This window comes from Bacillus rossius, chromosome 5, assembly GCF_032445375.1.
Source record: "Bacillus rossius redtenbacheri isolate Brsri chromosome 5, Brsri_v3, whole genome shotgun sequence".
NCBI classification, from domain to species: Eukaryota; Metazoa; Arthropoda; class Insecta; order Phasmatodea; family Bacillidae; genus Bacillus; species Bacillus rossius.
Window position 1 is genome coordinate 40518059 of NC_086333.1, and position 22625 is coordinate 40540683.

Genomic DNA, 22625 nt, shown 5'->3' on the forward strand with positions numbered 1-22625 from the left:
TTTACCGCGTTTTTTTTAACTCGATTTCTGGTCTGTTCGTTTGTCTGTTCGGTACAAATTTTGCAATCTATTCGAAACTAACTTCCCAATGAGCTAGAGACTTTAAACTTTAAAAATAGCACAGAACTGGATGACATTGCTTACACAAGACTAAAAAGCAGAAAATAATTATTTAAACATACCACTTTTTTTAAAACGGAATAAAAAGTGTAAAATAATTTATCCTAATTCATTAAAGATTTATAACTCCATAAAAACTGTCCTGAAAAATTTTTATTGTGATTTTTCAATACGTATGAAAATACTTGGTAAGATTTAAAACGAAAAACTTGGGGCGCATGCAGTAGATAATAGTAGTGCCTAAGGAGTGTAGGGAGTAGCTGTCGTTGAGAAAACTCAAACAGCAGTTCAAATCATTTGCAGTGTAATAAAATTGTCTATTATCTATAGCTTACTCCCCACTTTTTCGTTTTAAATCTTACAAGTATTTTCATGGTTATTAAAATTTCACAGTCACGAATCTTCAGGACATACTGTATGGGGTTAGAAATCTGTATGGGACTAGGAAAAATAATGTTATACTTATTAGCCCGTTTCAAAAACTTGGTATATTAAAAAAATATTAAATAAGTTTCATGTTACGCATGATTACCTGAAAATGGTACTAGCTGATTCACACGGAACCCGATCAACCGATCAGGAGGAAAAGTTATTAAAGGATAGTTTTCGCTTAGCTTCGGTTGTACGCGTTTATTTTTACGACTTCATTGGTTTTAAAAAAATACAAGCCAAAAGGGTAATTAAATTTAAAATTTTCATTTTTGATATTAAAATGTCATTCAATACTTAAACTTTTAGAACGAGTAGTCTCATGATGCAAATATTCTTTTAGCAATAAAATTTTTTAGTGTTAATAACTCGCATTACAAATCCGGAACTAATGGTTGTAATTAATGAATAATTAATAAATAAATTTTAATGAAGTATTATAAATACTTTGTGGAACTTGAAAAAAATGGGATAATTCACACTTTCTTTGCGTGAGTTCCACTTTTTTTTTTTTTTTTTTTAACAAAGCTAGTTCATAAAATGAGGATGCGTTCTTCAAGTGGCTGTTCACCTTCCTGGTCATTCCATTCAGCGTAGTTAAGGAAAGCGTGAAATATGCTTTAATAGCCTTTGAAACATTCTATCATTAAAGATAGAGAGGTTTGTGAGGTCACTTTCTGGTTTCACTGTTGTTCTGCAGCTTCATCCTAGGATACTTCTCTTATTGGGAGTACATTCATTTTCATGATTACGCCATTATTTTAAAAAATACTAATATAGCTATTGATAGTTGTTCATAAATGGTTTGGCTAGAAAGCTGAGCATAAGTATTATTTTTATTAACTTTTATCTTTAAAAAAGTTTGGTTTTATATGTTTAATAAGTGTTTATTTAATTATTTTAAAAACACGATGGCCAATATTTATATATTACTCCTAGCATGAACAAAGATCGTGTATTCGTGTAGTAAACAGAATTGAATTAAACATCATTATGCGGCCTCTATCGTAAATCTTTTTATCTTTTAAATATAATTAAGTATTCGGTTTCCGGACAAGCTTTTAAAACAAAAATTTTAAGGATCCGGGAAAAACATAATTTATTTATCGATAAAGCACTTCAATTTAAGACAAAGAGTACATACAAATGGTTAGTTAAAAGTTGTGTAAAACACGATTTTAAGCTCTCAAGTTCTGTTAGGATTGAAATATTATTGGGCCTTTAAGGTTACAAGATACATTAAACATCACTATTTTACTAATATCAAAGTAGTTAAATGTTTGGAAATTTCAAATACATTATCATTTTATAATTTAATTAACGACTTAAAATATTTTAGTAAAAATGTTACTACATCGGTATTCGCAACTTTAGTTTGTATCCTGAGTTCAAACCTCTCTGTGAGAAACAATAAAGAATTTTGCTGCATAATTTAATGACAGTGCGCACAAGCCGGCAACTCAACGACACTAATTTATATTCTCCCTTTCCTCCTTTCCTCTCGTACGAGCCATGACGTCAAACGCTGCTACACATTTGGGCTGCTACTAACGCTCAAAAGAATGTAAAATACTAACAAAACTCTTTTCGAGATGGCGATAGTTTGAAAATCTGCATGGCTTATGGGACATCTGGTTTTATAAAAGTAAGTAATACAAAGCAAACTCACAACCGGTTTTATACTTTTAGCGTTTCTCCAAAATGCGTAAATTTAAGAAGACATAGATTAACTACATCGCGGTTATAAAATTGAGAATATTCTGCAAGATGATGCTACTTATTATTTGTTTATCTGTTATAAAATAAAAAGTTTTAGTTAAAGAGCATTTGAATCATTAAAATACACCTAGGTTGTTATAAAACAAATTTTTTTTAAATTCAATTGCGCACTTAGGATCTATATATAATTCACGTAATAATATTGAGACATAATTTTTCATTCACATGAAGAAATAAATACGTAATTCATACTGTGAAAAAGCTAAGTCAATGTGTTGAAATTGATTACGCTACCGAGGTACAAGTTTCGTTAGTAATTTATTACCTGTTCTGCTGAGTACGAAAGATTTATTGCCCAGCTTTAAAAATGGCCTTGTTATATTAAAACTGGTTTTCAATAATGAGTTCTCACATTGCCTGTTTTCTTTTTTCTTGCTGTTTAAACGTTTAAACGCTTAAGAGTATGCGAATTTGCTTCGTATTTTATACACCAGCAAAATAATCGTATGCAAACTCTAAACTAACTGATTTTCACTGAATTAATTAAAGGAGCATTTGTAACGATGTACAAGATTGCCTTGAAGGTAACGTCATTTGTTTGTTACTGCCTCATTCTATCATCGCCAGAAACACTCAATTTGCATCAACATTCTTCTTTGCACATAAGTAGTACATGAATGCATGTCCGGGGAGCGTGTTTCGGAAGTGAACGTGGGGTGAGAGATTGCGACGTGTCAGTAAACCAGAGAAGCGCGTGACGTCACCCAAGCCACGCACGCACGCACACACACACTCACGTCGGGAAGAAGACGAACGCCGAACCCGCAGTATAAATAATTTTTTTTATAAAACATATAATTAATTATGAGTTTTAGCAATAGTTTTTACTCGTAATTATCAATGGCAAGCCTCGAACTATATAATTGTACTGAGATATTTATACGGACAAACTTGTTAAATCAATTGCGGCTTAAGAATGACTATTCAGGAGGGGCTACCGTATAAGGAAAGGATAAAGATGCAAAAAATCACATCATATAAGCCAGAGGAATATTATGTACAATTTTATGGTCACAAATACAGAACCTTAAAACTTTCCATACTTACAGATTTTAATGAGATAAAAGTTTAACACATAACTTTTAAGTATTTAAGTAATCATAAATATATCATCCTAACTTATGATTTATCCCCCTTTTGCAGCTGCGCTTGGTTAAAACTCGATTTACAGTTGCTAGAACACATCTCGCTAAGCTGAGGTACACTTGGTTGCCGCGACTGATCACAGATGGCAGCACGGTCGCGGTACAAAATAATTACAAAAATTACTTACAGACAAATGTTAGTACCTTTGCGTATATATATATATATATATATATATATATATATATATATATATATATATATATATATACAGGTACTAATCAGATCGACACGAAACTTTCACATGCTGCATAGCATATTGTTACGAACGCGGACAGCACCGCGACACGCGCCAGGTTCGGAGCTGGCTGGCGGCCCCGCACGGCCACTGACGTCACGCGCCTTGTCTCGTGTCGTACACTGACGTAAGGCATGCCACGCGCGCCTGGTTGGATTGTAAGGGTCGTCGCTACCTCCTCCCCCTCTTCACCCTACGCATCGTCCCGCCTCGGGCTATTATCGCTGAGCGGCCTTGCGAATTCCGTGGGCCGCCGCGCGGAGTGGCGTGAATGGGCGCCGCCCTTCTCGATGATTTGGGCGTCGAGTCGACCCAGGATGATGCGACTCGTCACAGCCGCTCTCGTGGATTCGATAAGGGCGCCACAGCTACTTACAGCGACTCCGGCCTCCGCGGGAGTTCCGAGCGGATTCCGAGCGGATTCCGAGCGATTGGAAGTGCGACATAGACGAAGATGGTGAGGGACCCCCTCAAGAGCGGCGCGATGCGGAGCGACGGGATCGAGAGAGTGCGACTGAGTGTCGCGAGACTGTGTGTGTGGACAGGCGCGAAGTAAGGGATGAACCACTGGTGGGCCTAGCTCCAGTGAGGAGTGCGAACTGTGGAACCTGACAGACATCGAGTGACTTGCGAATAAACATCTTGGTGGTCGGAATTTTTTAAGTACAATAATTTATTATAAATTTAAATATTGGTAATTAATAAAACTCTAATAAAACCATAGGCCTTAACAACATTATATGAATCTTATAAAAAATGTCCATAGTCCACAGAAGACTTAGAATTTGAACGTTTCATAGATGAAGTGAAAGTTTCTCTTTTACTTGTGTCTCTACAAATGGTGCCCGTTAAAACATTTGAAGCTTAGGCTACATTCGCAATGGCACATTAACAGCATTAATATAGCACAGTTCCACACGTACATCACAGAAGTCGAAGCTACATGAGTACACAACACAGCAGTTCGATTCATTCTAGCAGATTATTCCTTCATTCACTTTATTTATTTATTTTATTTTATTGACCCACGTGCAGTTCGGCCAAAGTCTCGTTTTCAATAAATAAATAAATAACTTTAATATACTTACACTTAACATACATATCATAAAAATTGGTCTTATAAGCAATATTCAAAAACAAGAACCAAATATGGAAAAAATTAACATTATTGTTATAGCACTATTTATCACAATAATATGGCATTACATAGTTAATTATATTAATGTTACATAAGTTTCAAGGTAAACTCCAATACTAGAGTATTTTATAGCCATTCACAATTAGGTAGATTACGAAGACTGACTACTGTACTTAAATTGATATGCTTCTATGCCAGTAAGTGATCTCTATTTGTGATGAGTGCACTGTAAATCACATTTTGGAACAAGATAAATTAACTAAAAAAATTAAATTTATAATTTTACTGTCAAAATAAAATATAAACAAAGTAAAAAATATTTACAAACTTACTTGATCTAAAATTTATTTTATTTCATGTAGCTCTTGTTAACTACAATGTGTACTTTAAGAAACCGTTCGGAATTTAATCATTATATAACCTATTGTTTGAAAAATACTTATAATGTACTGAATTAATTAGCGGATTATTGGATTAACATCTTGACCTGTCGAGCAAAGTGGACACTAAAATACTTTGAAGCTATGGTAATACTACTTGCATGCCTAGGTATTAAAGAAATGCAATTTAAACAGTAATTTTATGTGAATTTAATGAGTTTTATATATGCATATGCATTTTTAAAGATATTGGGCATTTTTACAAGCAGAGCAGTAATAAAAAAATTCTTTCGAAACAGCCTACGTGTGCAGATTTCGAAATACCAATTTATTCTGGAACATTCTGGATACTTCTGGAACTTTTTAAAATCTACTTGAACATTTAGAGAGATTAATATAAATAAAATATCCTTCACAATTCCAAAATAATCAATTAATTTTTTTTCTCTGCTCCCACGCAGCAAAAATGTTTTGAATGTTTTTAATTAATTGCATTCAGCATTGAATATCTAAAATATTATTTAAAAATAAGACAACTAAGGCAGTTATGAAATTCTTACCTACAAACACTATATTTTATACCTTGCACTAATAAGTGGTGATAAAAATTGGTTTTAACCAACATTTAAGCTAATACTTAGGAAGTTTATAATAAGTTTCAAATAATTTGATTGTTAGTGTAGGTATGTAGTAATAAAGTGATGAATTTTTTATGTCCTTTCACCCACCCCTCCTCTTTAACATTTGCACCAATGATTGGTTGCATCAAAATTTTTTAATTTAAATGTTTTAGGTAATATATAAGGTTAACAAACAATTTTAACGGATTTGTTTGTGTCTGTACTATAGAAGTTTTAATTTGTCCGCCAAGCCTGTTTTTTTCATTCCTTGCAATTATGGTTGATTGTATAAAAAATTGATTTGTGTCAAAGTTTTTGGTATATTCCCTAAGATACATTAATTTCTTAGTGATGCAATATTTGTCATATTAGAGAGTTAAGAGTTATATCTGCTTTTTTGAAAAAAACCTTCCCTAACTCTACCCATTTGGTTGTGGTCCACACTGTCAATCACAACACCAGTTGGATGGACAGAGGGGCAAATCTTCATCACTCTAATAGGAGTTGCCAAAAAATTCGTAAAATTAACTTGCACACCGAAATTACCAATGAAGTTACAGGGCTAAAAAGCAACCACCAACCCCCCAGAATGATGGTATTCAAAGAAAATTAGAAATAATCTAAAATTATCAATCCGTATAGAAAATTGAGGAAGACTGCATGGATCACTGTAAATCACAAAACTTTCATTAAATTGCAAACCAGTTAAATAAATTTATTATGATAAAAACATCTTTCTACAAAAATCTCTGATAAAAATGCCTGTTCAGATTTTTTACACATTATATATATATATCGCATATAATTGGACATCATATTATAAACTAATTTTTACAATAGCTTCCATAAAAATTTAAAAAATTCCAAGAAAAAGGGCAGCTCCATACCGAGTTTATTTCCACAGTGCAAACACTACACTTCACTCGATATCTTCGGTACCCCGCAATCATGTTGCAAACAATCAGCTGGACAAAAGTGAATTGCCTCACGCAGCATCCATGTAGAAATGCATGCACAACCAACCCCTTGTTCTGCACACTGGTAGCTATATTGCAGATTACTTACGTCGCTGTGGTCGCCACGAGTCTTGAAGGTTATAGACGCGCGGGGGTGGGGAGGATCGTCTGCAGGAGAAAAGGGGGAGGATTTCCGGTGGTCATGCAGTGCTTTGTGCCGTTCTAGAAAAAAAAATACAATGTGAGAGAGTCTTTCAGTACCCGCCAGAGATGTGCAACATCTAACCTTGGTAACGAGAAAATTCACGTGTTCTCATGTTGTAAACACACTTAAAACGCCAAACACGTACACGAAATATATAGAGACCGGAAAAATTCGCTGATTCATTTCGCTGTAGGCTACACTCCAAACTCGTTCATTTTCATTCTGAGTCAGTGATTGGATCACCGTTTACTTGAAGGACTCTAAGCCAGTGAAAAAACTTCAACAAAAGAAGTATCAAATCACAAGCATCTCACGTAACACGTGTCACGAGTCATTATCCAATGAGCAGGCGCAATTTGTCCTAGTACATAGAGGTGTTTATCCTAGAGGTCACTGAACCCGAGAATTCTTCCGGTCTCTAGAAATATAACGTAGGATTCTTTAGAATAATGACGTGCGTGATGAATGCATGCACAATTATTGTTTTCAACTACATCACTAGGCGCGAATCACACGTAGTTTCCGCACCCGCTGCTATAATTCGCTGTCGGAGCAGCTACGTCGACTATTGAACCTTTCGAATTAAATATCGAAATCTCAAACTCCGAAATAAGCTAAAAAAAAAAAAAAAAAAAAAAAAAAAAAAAAAAAAAAACACATGGAACTAAAATATATACTGAAACCTGATTTCCGACATGGAATATTTATTAAAATAATGCTCATCTTGTTAGAACTCATTAAACAGTTAATACCACAAAGTTTCCCTTTGGCGTTGTGAACTTTGGTTCGCGCCATCCGCCACAGATGGCAGCACCGTGTTTACACTATTTCCAGGTACGGGAAACGACTCCGACCTGGCTGGCTGGCAGCCTGGCGGGAAACGACTAAAGTCGCCCCCGAAACAACCAGTGCCACCTAAACCAATGCGCACAGCGATGTGCAAGCCCCCAACCCCCCCGAATGGTAGACTCTTTTCTCAACTCTTCTTCCTGAACCATCCTTCTGTTTCCCGTAATCAACCTGCTTGTCAATAATGCATGAACTTTTGCATCCCGCATGTAAGTGCCCAGGGTTTTCCCTGTGTCTGTGCAGGTTTTACCTGGGCCCAACTTATCTAGTTTATAGTCTAGAATAGCCAGTGAGGGTAGTTAGTCAAGTTAGTCAAGGCGCCAATTGCTGCCATGGCTGGCCAACACCCCTCTTAGAACACGATGCATGCACCCTCTCCCGCATGGCTAACCCCTGCATGCTTAGAGCGTATGGGCTTCGGCCTGAGACGCACATAGAGTCTCTCCCTAACCCAGACCCCTCCCAAACAACACTTAGTTTTAATTTAGGTTAGGGGGGGGGGGGGGAAATTGACTCCGACCAAAAGTCGTTCGCCGAGACCTAAGAGGGTAACGCAATGAAGCGAGGAGGGGCGGTGTGTTGGTTTTCGCAGAAGGAGGAGGAGGAGGAGGGGGAGACGCAGACCCGCTGCTGGCGACGGGGCCGGAGGCGGCCGCCGTGCTGCGTCGCGGGGAGATGTTCTACGGCCGCATGGCGCATGCGCGCGCGCTGCTGCGCTTCCAGCGGGAGCGACGGCTCGCCGGCCTGCCGCCGGTGCGCCTGGGCAGCAACCGGCCCGAGTCGCCCTTCTACCTGTGGCGCCGGGCCTCCCCTCGCGGGGCCTAGCGTGATCCCGTGCGCTGTTGCCATTCAGTCCTGCACACTGCAATCAGGGGCGTAGCCAGGGGGCGGGGTTTTAGGGGTTCAAACACCCCTCCCCCCTTAGCACCAAATCTTTAATTAATTTCATATTAAAATTAATAATATTTTTTACTATTACAATATTTAAATTTAAGTACCGAAAACTGCTAAAATATTACTATTTTACACCTTAAAATCCAAATTTTCCCGGGGGAGGACCCCCCGAACCCCCCGCTTTAATACGTAGGGGGGGGGGGGACATGCTTCTTAACACCCCCCCATACACAAATCCTGGCTACGCCACTGATTACAATACAAACAATGTTAGGAAGTAAAAAAAAAAAATTATGTTCGGATTTTTATTTTATCTGATAATACGATCATTGTTCAATGTTGCATCACAATTTTTTTTTATATATCCAGGATCTTTCGATGCCCCAAATTAAAACAGCAAGCATCGTTTACCACAGGATCAAGGTATTCAGGATCCTGCCATTAGGATCAAGGGATAGACTTGGATACGCGATACGAAATATTTACCCCCCGCGTTCTTTCAACTCACTTCTGAGGAGTTTCTGTTCAAATCGGAGATTAGGAAAGGACACATATGGAATATTAACCGCCAGACGTGAACCCATCCCCCCCCCCTTTTTTATCCTTTGCCATTTTTCATATAACAATATGACAGACTTTTTTTATATTTGTATCAGCTCTTCTAGCCTTCTTTTATTATCGACTATAGTTAAGCTGTTCGGGAGAAGATAAGATCAAAATATTACTTCTTTAATGTGTTTATACATATTAAAAGTCCAAAACGAATCTTTATAATACAAATGTAATGATATGAGTTGACATTTATCTCCAATTCAGCCACCGATAAAGGTATAGCTGATATATTTGTAAGCAAACGGCCGCCATATTGGTAAGCGTAGTACACTGAAATCCCCCTCCCATTTTGGGTTCACTCCCCCTCGCCCAGAATCGGACCTTAAGCTCCATTTTAATGTTTCCCTAATCTCTGATTCAAATAGCGCAATTTACACTTAACAAATTTGTTAGTCTATTCTTAAAATTCACGTCAATGTAATCGCAATTTACTCTGAATTCACATTGGGGTAGTTTCCTATAATTCATCAATGATCTTCTATAAAAATTAAACTAAAAATATTTTAGTTTTGAATAATACTTGTCCCAAAAAAATTAATTAATTATTTTTAATGTCGCCAACCTAATCGAACCAACGAATGAAGTTTACCTAACTGAAATATTGCAATGCAGTTTTACAGAATCAGAAAATAATGTGAGAGGTACTCAAAAATTGCTTTTTTCAGAATTTAATTTTTATTTATTTTTCAAAAGAGTACCTACTCGAGAATAATACTTCACACAGTAATTCTAGACAATTTTACTGTACCATTTAAATGTAATGGCTACGATCCCATTTATTCTTTTACGCGCTTTCATTTTCCCACTATTAGTTTTTTAAAGATGGAAATATTACTTTTTGAACAGACACTCCTCTCATGTTGTTAGCAACTGTTCGTAAATAAACATCGCGCGTTACTATGCAAGGGACGTTTGGGAAACTGGCACAATTGCTACTACTTTTGAGAACTGTAGAATTTCATACAAGTTACATGACCCAGACTTGACCTGCGAATGCTTTAAGCAAATACACTAGAAACCAAAACCGGACAGCTCCATGCTATTAACACAGGCAAGCGTGAGATTAATAACCTGGCGACATTCAGCGACGACGTAATGTATTTTTGTCATTAATTGATTCTTAAATAAATAGTTTTATGTGGTGACAAACATTTTAACTTCTATACAAAAATCTAAACCACCCTGGTTCATCTATAAAATAAACTTTTATAGATATAAATAAAAATTTTGCTAAGAGAAAATATTTTTTTCCACCATTCAAACGTTATTTTAACTAAATAAAATGTTAATACTTCACATATTTTCGGCCATATTTTTTTGGACTGACGTAACAACATTACATAAATAATGAAGTTCCCTCTATATGTTTCTAGTGTGTTTGCTTCGAGGTCTTAACTAAACTGAAAACTTTAGACTTGTCGCTTTACAATGATCACCGTCATGTTAATCATTACTAAGCGCTTTACAATTATTGACCTCGTAAAGTCAAAGAAAAACACCGTTGACTTTATGATTTAAAAAAAAAATAAAGCTAAATGCAAGTAGTTTGCAGAGAACTGCATATTTACTTATTAATTTGTTAAATTCATTTTGATATAAATAAAAAAAGATTTAAAATGTGTTTCATGTAGATACTAAAACTGGACTGGAACAATACCCTGGTTCATTGACCTCGAGAATAAACTGCATGCCTCTCTCTCCGCATCGTTCAGGCAGATATCGCCTCGACGTCTATTCACTCACTCGATTGTCTTATTCCGTGCTCCTTTGAATGAGGCTTTACCATTGGCACAGAGTCTTCAATGTAAACTGCTGGTCAATAGAATGACAAGAAAAAAAAATGGTAATAGGTTTTTGTCTGTCGCTAAGGCGAAATCGCTACTTCATCTGATCTACCGAACAAAGATGCACAGGCGGAACAGTTGTTTTTTTTAAATCCCAAATATGACGAATCAGAGGAAAGAAAAATACAAACACACAACGGTTTGTAGCTTAACTTACGAACTCTAAACCTTATATTTGGTATTGTGTAACTCTAGAATAAGCTCTTTCATTTCTGGCTCAGTTACGCTTGCTTTAACATCCTCAGCTTGTTAAGGCTTGGTATTACACGCCATGTTGAATTTTTTCCACGGGATACTTTATACACCCATTATTTACAATAATACACTTAGTAGATATCTGTTGAAAAAAATTATGACAGAACAACAAATGCAAAGTTAAAATGTTAGAAATAGCCTTTAAATAAAAGTAATGATGATATAATAAAAAACATGGGTGCGTTTATTTATGTATGCACGTTAGAAGTTATTTATACTTACTTGGCGTAGTAAAAAAAAAAACTAAATTTAATTTTGCATGCAGAAATAATGAAAGGACTGGGAGCATATAATCAATACGGTTGGTAAAGAATAAATTCTATCAAATCGAAATACTTAAATAAATACTCCGTATTCAATAATAATATGAACACATGAAAATTAATATTTCATGTAGTAAAATAATCGAGATACATTTTAATTAGTAAAGAAAATTAATAATGATGCTGAATGATTTTATTACTTTATTAATGTATAAAATTATAATTTTTAAAATAATAATGCAATAATATAATTTATAATGAATATAAATTGTACATACGGGAACATAACCTCACTTATATAAATACTCTTATATATACTTGAAATTGTTTAAAAACTATTTCTGTCACTAATATTTACAGTAAATAAGTGTATATATTTTTTAACATATGTACTATAATTCAATATCAATCACTTAAGTATAAATTTAATATCACATATGTAATTTTTATTTGTATTTAGCTTTTTTTTTCATCCTGTGAAAATATTTCGTTGCATGGTGCGTGCGCATCGTACAAATTCACTCCCATCAAATCTGTTCATAACGCGCCTAAAGAAGTATAACTTCAAAAATAAATCAGTATGGCGTTTGAGACCGAGACTTGAGTACTTGCCGTACAGCAGTGACAAGTAGGCTGTTACCCCAACAGGAGAACGAGTCTCTCAAACAGGCTATTAGGCGGCGTAGAAAGAAGGAGAAGCGGTTGTTAGGCTCTGACTACTGGCGATGCCTGCTTGGATATTCAGTGCAAACATTTCTCTATTGCTTTTGACAACAGAGGGCATGTGGATTATAATGATTTCGCTAAACACGCCCAATCAGTGTACATTTTGCTGTAAGTTTGCCAAAAATTTAAAATGAAAAATATTATTGCAAAAAAATAATATTAGAATATAAGAGTTTGTCTGATTCTAAATAATTATTAATTGTAGTTTAAACTCAAAATAAAATTAACATCGTAATATATTCCCATTCGTAAGCAACTTAAAGAATTGTGGAGTGAATAAACTGTTGACATGATATTTTTTTACCCAGAAATCAAAGCTTCTCAGCCAACTGAAAAATTTGTGGCATTAGATAAACATGGGGTAGCTGAAAGTTTATTTTGAAAAATATTCAATTATCTGTAGATGACCTACTGAACATATGCTATAATTTTTTAAGTTAATCTAAAAGAAGTTTAATATTTGGGTTCTAAAAACCTATAAAATAAATTATATCTACATGACGTAATAAGTGGGTGAATGTCTAGTTTGTACTGATTTTCCCTCTGGCGAATACTAGGGCGTATTAGGCATAGGGTAATACTTTGTTGTGATTCAAATATGACTGCTTTTTTACTGGAAGTGGTCAATGGAATGGAACAAAATAATTTGGGTTAACATTACAATGAAATTTAATTTCGATTTAATAAGAGAGAGTGTTGTGAAAGCTGGACTACTTACCAAGAACCAACCGCATTTTTCTTTGAGTGTTAGTGTTTTCATCGTATAATTTTAATGTGAATGACTAAATTTCGAGGATAGTTTTCTGATTTTTTTTTTTTTAAATTTGAAGCCTGTTTGCAACAGTCAAACTTTTGGTTTTAAGTACTGATTTCCAAAAGCGCACCGTATCACATTGGTAGGTGTTCACTCTGTCTTTGATTTTAAATTTATAATCAGTAAGTCAACATGTATAAATATGCAGCGTTAAATTTAAATTTAAGTATAAATGTTTCCAAAGCTAACATTGTATATATAGATGTTTTGCACATAGTAATGCTACTACACCTTCGGGCAAATTACTTTTATGAACTTACTTAGCTACAAAGGTTTGAATGTGTGGGAGTACATTTTCATTCCTTGAAAGAATTTCTCAGTAGGAATTTTATTATATATTTACAATAACTAACAAGTAAGTAATTTTTTTTGCGTACGCTTTAACTTATAGTGGACTTCCTCTATTTTGCTTGAAATAAATATAAAAATTTCAAATACAATAAAATGACAGCTTACGCTTTAACGATATGGCTTAAGTGTTATTTGAGTTAGTATAAACTTTTACACATAAAAATGACCCTGACATGCTAACTGAGCGCATTTTCACTTTTGTGACTTTCAAGGACTGGATTTCCGTTATGACGCAATAACTCGCAAAACTGATTTGTGGACGTGAGCTTCCATACGCACATTTTCAATGCTATAGGATACAGAAAAGAAATATATCGTGAATCCCTGATTGTATATGTCTATTCATTTTGTCATAGTTAACAAAATTTTAAAAAGTGTCGAGAGTTTTTTCGTAGACGTTTCGCTACTTTTAAGTCAGTACATTTCAACACGAAGCGTTTTTTTAAACGTATTATGGGTGTCGTGCAAGGATTATCTGTATCTTACATTAAAGTATGCACTTCCTGTTTGTTTACAACTGTCATGCTTGAAAATATTAACTGTGCTTGGTTTTGTTAATTTTTCGTGGCATGGTAACACAAGCATGTTATATGTTATGTTATAAAATAATCTCTAACTATTTGGTGAATGTAAGAAACTAGTAATCGCGTGTAAATGTTTTATCTACTGTTATCTATTTGTTGTGAAATTATTTATATTTACAGTTTTGTATAAAATATATTTAATTATTTATTTGTACATATTTTAAACGAAATGTATATTGTTTTTGTAAAATTAAAATATTTATAAGATTAATATCTTTGCATTTTTGTTTCCTTGATAGCAAAACTTGGTTCCGGTTTTGTTCGAAAAATTCATACAATATGAAAAACGTAGTGAATATACCACTGGTTAATTTGTTTTAATATTTTAGGAAATATTTACCTGCCTTTATAACTACAAAAATAAAGCTATATTTATATAAAGACTATTCTTAACAGGCAGACCCATTTGTATTAAGGCGATTGGTGCACGGTAAAAAACGGTCACAGGCCCGAAAACAATGAATTTTGTATCATATGACCACTAAAGAGTCTAGATGCCTATGTGGGTGACCGTTACTATGTAGGGAGGTCAGGAGCTTAGTTCCAGCTCGTCAGTAGCGAGATGGCCTTCATACGGGAAGGGTGTCGCTGGTAGTCGCTCTGCGGCCTGCCATCTAGCGGGAACTAACAAAACCTCGAAGGTTGTATCTCGCTCTCCCTCTAACACACAGCCGATAAGGTTCTATCGTGCCCGGAGGAGGGGAATGTTTATCAGGTTTCTCTTTCACTCATTCTTCGCCATGGGGAGGCAGAATGGATTATTTTTGTCCGCAACTGCGCAGACGTCATGTGGCCACTCCCGCACTCTTCTCACTCAACTCGCTCATTCTCTCACACTATTTCAATAAATCTTTTCAAATCTTCAACATCAATACTTTAAACCATTGCGCTTCCTACGGATTAATTATATTTCATGCAAGTGCCCGAATTCAGCTGAAAAAAAAATAAAACGCGTAGTCAATTTTTTTCTTAAAAAACCTTCCCAAACACTGTGTGTTAAAAAACATTCTGAAAGCCCATTTTTCTAGATAAATGTAAATTCTAAATCTCCTACGCCACAAGGAAACACTGTGCTTTAATATTATGTAAAGAAAACACCTCTTAGTTTTATAGTTATGTAAAGGTGGTGTGATATGTTTTAGATGTCGCACCATCTTATCATCCATGTAGATGAGTTACCCGAAAAGCTAACAAGACTATTGCCATGGAAATGGAAATATGTTTAAGGAAATATTTTTCAAATGTTTGTAAACAGTAAACAACATATAAAAAATCTTATAACTGTAAAATTAAAATACAAACAACCCTATAGCAAATTTAATTTCAATATGAAAAAGTCTACAATAATGTTTACAAGAAACGAAATTGCAATAGCCATACAAAAATATCGCAATTTTGTTGCATTGTTAATATACATATTATTTTTAATAAAGGCAATAAAAATGTCATACTCAATATTTGGAATACAATAAATACCTTAAGCCCTATATAATTGCTGCGATATTCACAATAAATGCTTTTCTTAAATATAGTAATTAAAAAACATCGTAAATAAATTATGAACATACATATTATGGTGAAGGAAAGTGGACACTATCACACTGAAAAATCTTAGAGGGTAGTTTTCCTCATCTTATTTCTTTCTTTGCGTTTTTGGTCTTGTTCGTTGAAATATTTCATGTTCAAATACTTGATACGCATATACGTTCTTGTCCTGACAAAACAGTATATAACTTCTTCTGGATATTTATTTTCAGTAGTTCCGCAAATAATTTTAGTCAGTAATTCAAAAATCCGCTCTTTTTTGCACAAATTGTTGCCATGAATATTATCAAAACACATTTCAGCGATCTTTATTAATTCAAAAAATTCATTAGTGGGACATTTTAAGTTACCCTTTGATTGTACATGTATCCAGCTATCGTCCTCCGAATTGAAATCCGTAGTGCCAAGGTCAGGATATTTATTTCTGAAACGGTGAGCTATATAGCCAGAAACATATTTCAGCCCTTCAAGAGAAATTTCGTCACTTGAAAGGGGCCTGGCCTCTAAATCTAAGTCTATTTCTTCCATGTCAGCAAGATCTATTTCATTTAAAGGTGATTTCTCTTGAAATGTCTTTGTAAAATACATTTCCTTGCACAAAAGTAGTTCTGTAATTTCATTCTGATAAGCACTGTCCTGTTCCATTTCATTTGACGAAAAATCACTTACCAAACACATTTCGTCTGTCTTCTCATCCGTGTTTTTCCGTTCAGCAAAAACTGCTGCAGAATGTTTTCACAATATGTAGTTTATAATTCTGTATTTAAAGTAAATGGGCGACAGATGCGTATTTTATTACATGCTTTATATTAGCTTCACCTGTATGTTTGTTTGTCTGTCCGTCTGTAACTCTTTCGACTAAGAGTGAGTGCTCATCACTGTAAAATGTCCAACTAATTGCATCACGTTCGTTAGCCGAGTGGTCTAAGGCGCGCGACTTCTGAGACGACAGCTTACGGTTTCAGCGATCGTAGGTTCTACTCCCGGCCACGCCGGAAAAAAAGAATGTTTTTTTTTTCTGGTAAATTCTAAGATTATATCCATACATCTAACTGTAAATGATTCGGAGAGACTTTACTATTTCTTTGTGACGTTTCAACTCCAAATAGTTATCTCAGATGGTAATAGGTAGTGTCGGTAACTCATTTCCCTATGATAATTAAACATAAATATAGTTTAAAAAATTAAAAAAACATGCTTTTAAAGAATATCAAACTAAAAAGTTAAAAATAAATATAGTTTAAAAAACTAAAGAAACATGCTTTTAAAGATTATCAAACTAAAAAGTTAAAAATAATTTTAAAATTTAATTTATGACAATAGTATATAAGCAATACTAGTATAAATGAGAAAAAAGCATGGGGCGCTTAATATACAAAAAATATGGCACAAAGCGCCTCAAGCTTTTTTTCTCATTTATACTAGTATTGCTTATATACTATTGTCATAAATTAAATTTTAAAATTATTTTTATTTTTTTAGTTTGATAATCTTTAAAAGCATGTTTCTTTAGTTTTTTTAACTATATTTATTGATGTTCCATACCTCTAATATACGGACAGAGAAAAAACCACTGTAACACATCTTAGTTCAGTTTAACTGCTAACAAATATTTAGGTTAACAGGTCCTATACATATTTCCGAATGTTTTACTGACTGAGTTATACTGGACATTAATTAAATTGATCGCTGATATTTATACTTTTAAAAGAAATTTTGAATTTATCATTTTATGTAAACTCTAATGCGTTAAAAAGTGTAACGCAACACTACACACAGGTAGTGATGTCTAGTGCACTGCCCTATGCACATTAGTTAACAAAAAAATAAAATGAAATATTAATTACTGATAAATAATACCTTGATGTCGTGATACAAGTAACACATGCTTATCTGATATTTATCTCAATTAGAATACGAAATAGGAAGATAAAATAATTAACTGATTTTAAGACTGATTTATTACTTACACAGTACAGTGCATTTTGAAGACAAATGGGTCTTAAGAAGCGAAAATCGTACTCGATTAAAGGATGGTATGGTGTTCGGTATATAAAGGTTTCCCTCAAAGTAACGGTTTCAGAATGCTTTTAAGATATTAGTTACATCCCAACATAAGTTTAAAACATTTCTCTTAAGAGTGTGCTTCGTAGCATTAAAAAATGTGCCTTAATTATTTTCCAAATTTATCATTGTTATGGTGACGATGTCAGGGGTTTTCGTAATTTTTTTTTAGAAATATAGTACAGTATTAGCAACTACGTTAAGAACTGTTATTTTATTCACACAGAGAAAAGAAATACAAAATGCTAAAATTTGGCGTTTGTCTTTTTATATACTATATAGGTTTGTTATTATATGTGTGTTGTAACATGTATAAAAATGTTAAATATATATTAAACAATATTTGGTAATTATATATATTAAAAAACTTTTATGTACGCGACTTGAAACTACGTGAAAGGTTTTCAGTCTATAAAGGCCTATTCTATGATTTTTTTTAAATTATTAATTCTTATGCAAACAATTAATAAAATTGGAAGTTTCTTACATTGTCAGTATATGCATAGCATTACAGTTATTCCAAACAATTCTCTACCAGTGTTTACCTAAGGTTTGCATGTTACATTGGTTCTTCTACTAATACACGTATATTACAAGAGGTTTGTAATAGATTAAATGAGGTAAGTAAGAATTCGTTTTTATAAACGTTGTGTATGAAATTATAAATTTTGAGATGTATAATAACAAAAAGAAGTGCGTTCCGAAGACATATGTCGGTAGTGTTACCCACTGAAACATTATTCCCACTTCAACTCTCTGTAAAAATAAAAGTATGGGGTTGAATGCGTCAAAAGGGGTATATAAATAAAATTTGAGGCTTCTTCCTTATTTCATACGCTAGTGTCCGCCACTTACAATTGCAAACAAAAATTTTTCCTCGATGTTGTAATTTACTCTGCGTAATCACAAAACATTTTGGCAGTAAATAAGTATTTCATTTTTAAAAATGAAAGCATTCATGTTTCGAAAAAAATATTAAAGCGATGTGGGGGAAAATGTTTATAGATACTCCATTAAAATTTTCAGTTTGATTGTTTTGATAGTTTCGGAGCTGTTGCGAGTTTAGTTTGGAGGATTCTTCGGCCGCGCGAGGCGTGTTTGGCTCTTTTTCATTTTCTTCCAGCAGAGGAAGCCGATACCCGGCTCTCCAGATGTATTACTGTATATTAGCTCCATGAGCGCGACCTTGACAGACCCGTCGTTTCTTCGGTCTCCTCTCGTCATCCCTCTACACCCCATTCTTCCCCCTCCCCACCCGCAGGCTGCGGCCCGCCGGCCGGAGCTCCACCGGACTACCTGGTTCCGACAAGCGCCGCCCTCAGCGCCACGTCGCGGGGACATTCTTCCCGGCGGCGAGAGTTTTACACGCAGCACTAGAACAGTCACGCCAGAGGGCATGTTTTGAGTCGGATAGTATCAAAAACAAAAGGATATGAAAATATATACATAACTCAATAGTGTTCTGCCAATTATGTTTTCATTTTCATTTAAATTTATTCTTTAAATCGCTCCTGAAGTAGTCCAGCAGTGATCAATGGAAATTGTCAATATTAAACTGTAATTTTGACGATGAAAATTTTTTCTTCTTACTTTTATATGTGCATAAACCTATTCGTTCACTCGTTTCTTGAACTATACTTAAGTTTAACATAATTATGTGTTTTCTAAATAATTCTGGCTTGGAATAAAAATAAATGCATTTAAAATGACATAACTCAGTAAAAAAAAGTTTATTAAAAATATCCTAGGTATATTATGTCTTAAAAAGAAGCATCAAAAATAAATATGTACAGTTAAATTAGTTTTGTCGTAATATTTTCCATGCACCAATCGCCTTAAGTATGGAAGCAGTCGACAACCTTAGTAAGTTTCGGCATATACAAAAATTGGTCGAATAGCATTTATCTCATCTTCACTACACTACTTCTTGAAAACTGGATACAATTGTCTCAATTAAATGCCGCACAAAGCGGGTTTTCATAGAACAGCGCAAATTGTTTAACCATTACGTTTATACTTTCACATGTGTCCTCCATTTTCATATGAGACTAGCGGAACCCGGCAAACTTGTCCTGCCAGTGTTTATTTATATATACATATATACATCATTGATTGTTTGTATGTAATCTGGAATCAATAAGGCTGTTAAAATGGTATTCCATTATAAACTCACCAGTTACTAATCACAGCCACAAACATTATTTCTTATTACTGAAGATTAAGGACATGATAAATCACAATGTACCAATTTTCATAGCAATCGGTTAATCGGTGTAGAAGTAGGTGCACTGCAGCGCCATCTAGTGGAGAGTTACAAAAAAAATGGATATCATAAAAATATTTTACCATGAAAAAAAAAACCTTCGATGTGCCAACTTTCATGGTGATTGGTCAAACGGTGTTGGAGTTTATTGACGTCGTATATACCAACATCCATATATATATATTCTATATATATATATATATTCTATATATTTGTCAATATAGAAAATATGGTGATATCAGTCACAATACAGCATACTAATCGACGACTTACTAAAGTATTTAATAATACACTAGTCTGTAACTGTAAGTATACTACATGAAGTATGTTTGTCCATCATACGTGTATGCAGGTTACCCCTGATTAGCCGAAACATAATTCGTGAGGTTAATCCTTATGCTAAATGGAGACATGAAACATATTTCTATTAATAATCTGAAGTATTTATTGGGGAAGGAACAAAAATTTTAAGCAAAATATATGAAAAAAAAAACCACTCCTTTGTATTTTAACTCAGAAACTTTATAGATAAGAAAATAATTTTAATAACAGTTTTTCTTAGAAGAATATGTTTAACCTGATGAAAACTTGTTAGACACATCACTCTTCTTCATTTGTAAAATTAATGTATACTCTTTTGTCATCCAACAAAATGTCTGTAATATAAATGTTTTGTCTGATCATTTACACTGTAAAAATTTGTGTTATGTTACACCTACTGTATGTGGCAGCACTCTCTGCACCGATGTTTGTGTATTTTACACCTACACGTGTTTGTATATTTTTAGTTTCGTGTTATATAAATTTACCACAACTGCCTGTTAATTTTACTGCATCATATACTAAACTTGCCATAACACTAAACATGTTAATTTGCACTACTACCAAAAATATTTTACTTTTTGTAGATTATATCTGTTACTTAAATGTGTGCAATTTAGATTTTAATTTAACTTTTTCACCTCCCAATGATCACGTTATTACTTCCTTTATTTTCAGTGACCTAGCGGAGGATCGAACCCCCAAACCTTCTGATTATTAGTCAAGCATCTTAACCTCACAACCTTCGTAACCTAATGTAACTTAAATGGGTTTTCGACGGTATGAATAGTAAAATTAAATATGCACAAGAAACGTGTAATAAAAACACATCGTACATGTGTTTCAGAATAACACGACAAAAAATGTAACAAGACAGTAACACCGAATGTGTAACTAAAAAAAAACCAGTTAATTTTTTTCACACAATATCAATAAGTGAGAGTTTAAATTACCATCTCAATGCCTTCTATGACAGTCAAATGATCTGCAGTGACGTATTAATATATATATATATATATATATATATATTTTTGTAGTAAATATTCTTGTGTTCACTCTTAGTGAAGGGGATATGAAATATACATGGCGGATGTCACGTCATACTATCTGGCGATATATCTACCTTGGTATTAGTGGTGAGAGGTCAGTCTGTCGGTGGTTTCCATGGTTTATGGTTCTGTCACCATTTTTTTTGCTCTCACCGTATTCAAACTTAGGACCCGGAGCTCTATGACGTAAGTTCGGTTTTTTAATTTTTTTTTAAATTAAAATTTTTCCCACATTTCTAGTTAAATAATTATGATCGCCAAATATGACGGATGTGAAGTCATAATTCAAAATGGCGAAATGTTTTTATTATTAAAATTTTCTATAATTTTTTTAAAAAAAATTCCACGTTTTTCCGATAATAATGACGGTTTTTAAATATTCCGGTCGTAAGTAAATTTGCAATATGTCATAATTCAAAATGGTGTCCATTGAGGCTACAATATTACTGGTTTAGATCAAATGTCATCAAAGGTTTATTGGAGATTTGTAGATGAGGAATTTAAGCCTTTCTGAGGACATTTTAAGCCACTGGCATTTTTTGAGGACTAAAACGGGTACATTTTCCTCAAAACGGGCATATTTATCTCGAAACAGGGAAATATTTATTTTTCTGATTTTTTGAGATTTTATGGCGGAATTTGTTCTTAAAACTGGAAATTTTGGCGAATTTTGAGCAAATTTTGAGTAATATTTTGGCAAATCTTGGCCAATTTTGAAGTAAAATGTCAAGGTAAAGGTTAAGATAATCCAAGATGGCCGCCGTGAGGTCACAATCTAAGATGGCGGACTCCACTATCCACGTACTGCCTCCTGGCGCCGGAGGAACCAATATATACCACTCACCTTAAATGAGTGTATCGGAATCCTCATTAATCTTGAATAATACAAGCTTTATCCAAAATATACTCGTTATGTGGGCACATACTCAGCACCCGTAGAGGACGCATAAATATCAATGAACGCAAGACCGTTAATGGTTCCGTAAATCGCTAGAATTGTTACCGTGCACAATGCGATATGGTGGTGCCCCTGTTATGTGGAATTCCTTATCGGCAAAGTCAGGGACGTCGGAACGTTTTCATATGTGGCGGGGTGGGGGGGGGGGGGGGGGGGCGAAAAGATTTATCACACTTACCTCAGACCTAGAGCGGGGGAAATTTGGAATTTTAGATGCAAAATTGT

At 34.2% G+C, this 22625-nt stretch overlaps 1 protein-coding gene across 2 annotated transcripts in view; it reads left to right on the top strand.

Annotated features, from left to right (window-relative positions):
* The window catches only part of LOC134531734 (uncharacterized), an 87788-nt gene extending 73492 nt beyond the window's left edge, over nt 1-14296 (top strand). Inside the window, exon 4 of one of the 2 annotated variants that reach the window (XM_063367577.1) lies at nt 8450-14296. In XM_063367577.1, the coding sequence (XP_063223647.1) occupies nt 8450-8682 (233 nt within the window). In that variant the 3' untranslated portion in view covers nt 8683-14296. The remainder of the gene's footprint in view (nt 1-8449) is intronic. The other variant, XM_063367578.1, reaches the window with a different exon arrangement.
* The last annotated feature ends 8329 nt before the right edge of the window (nt 14297-22625 follow it).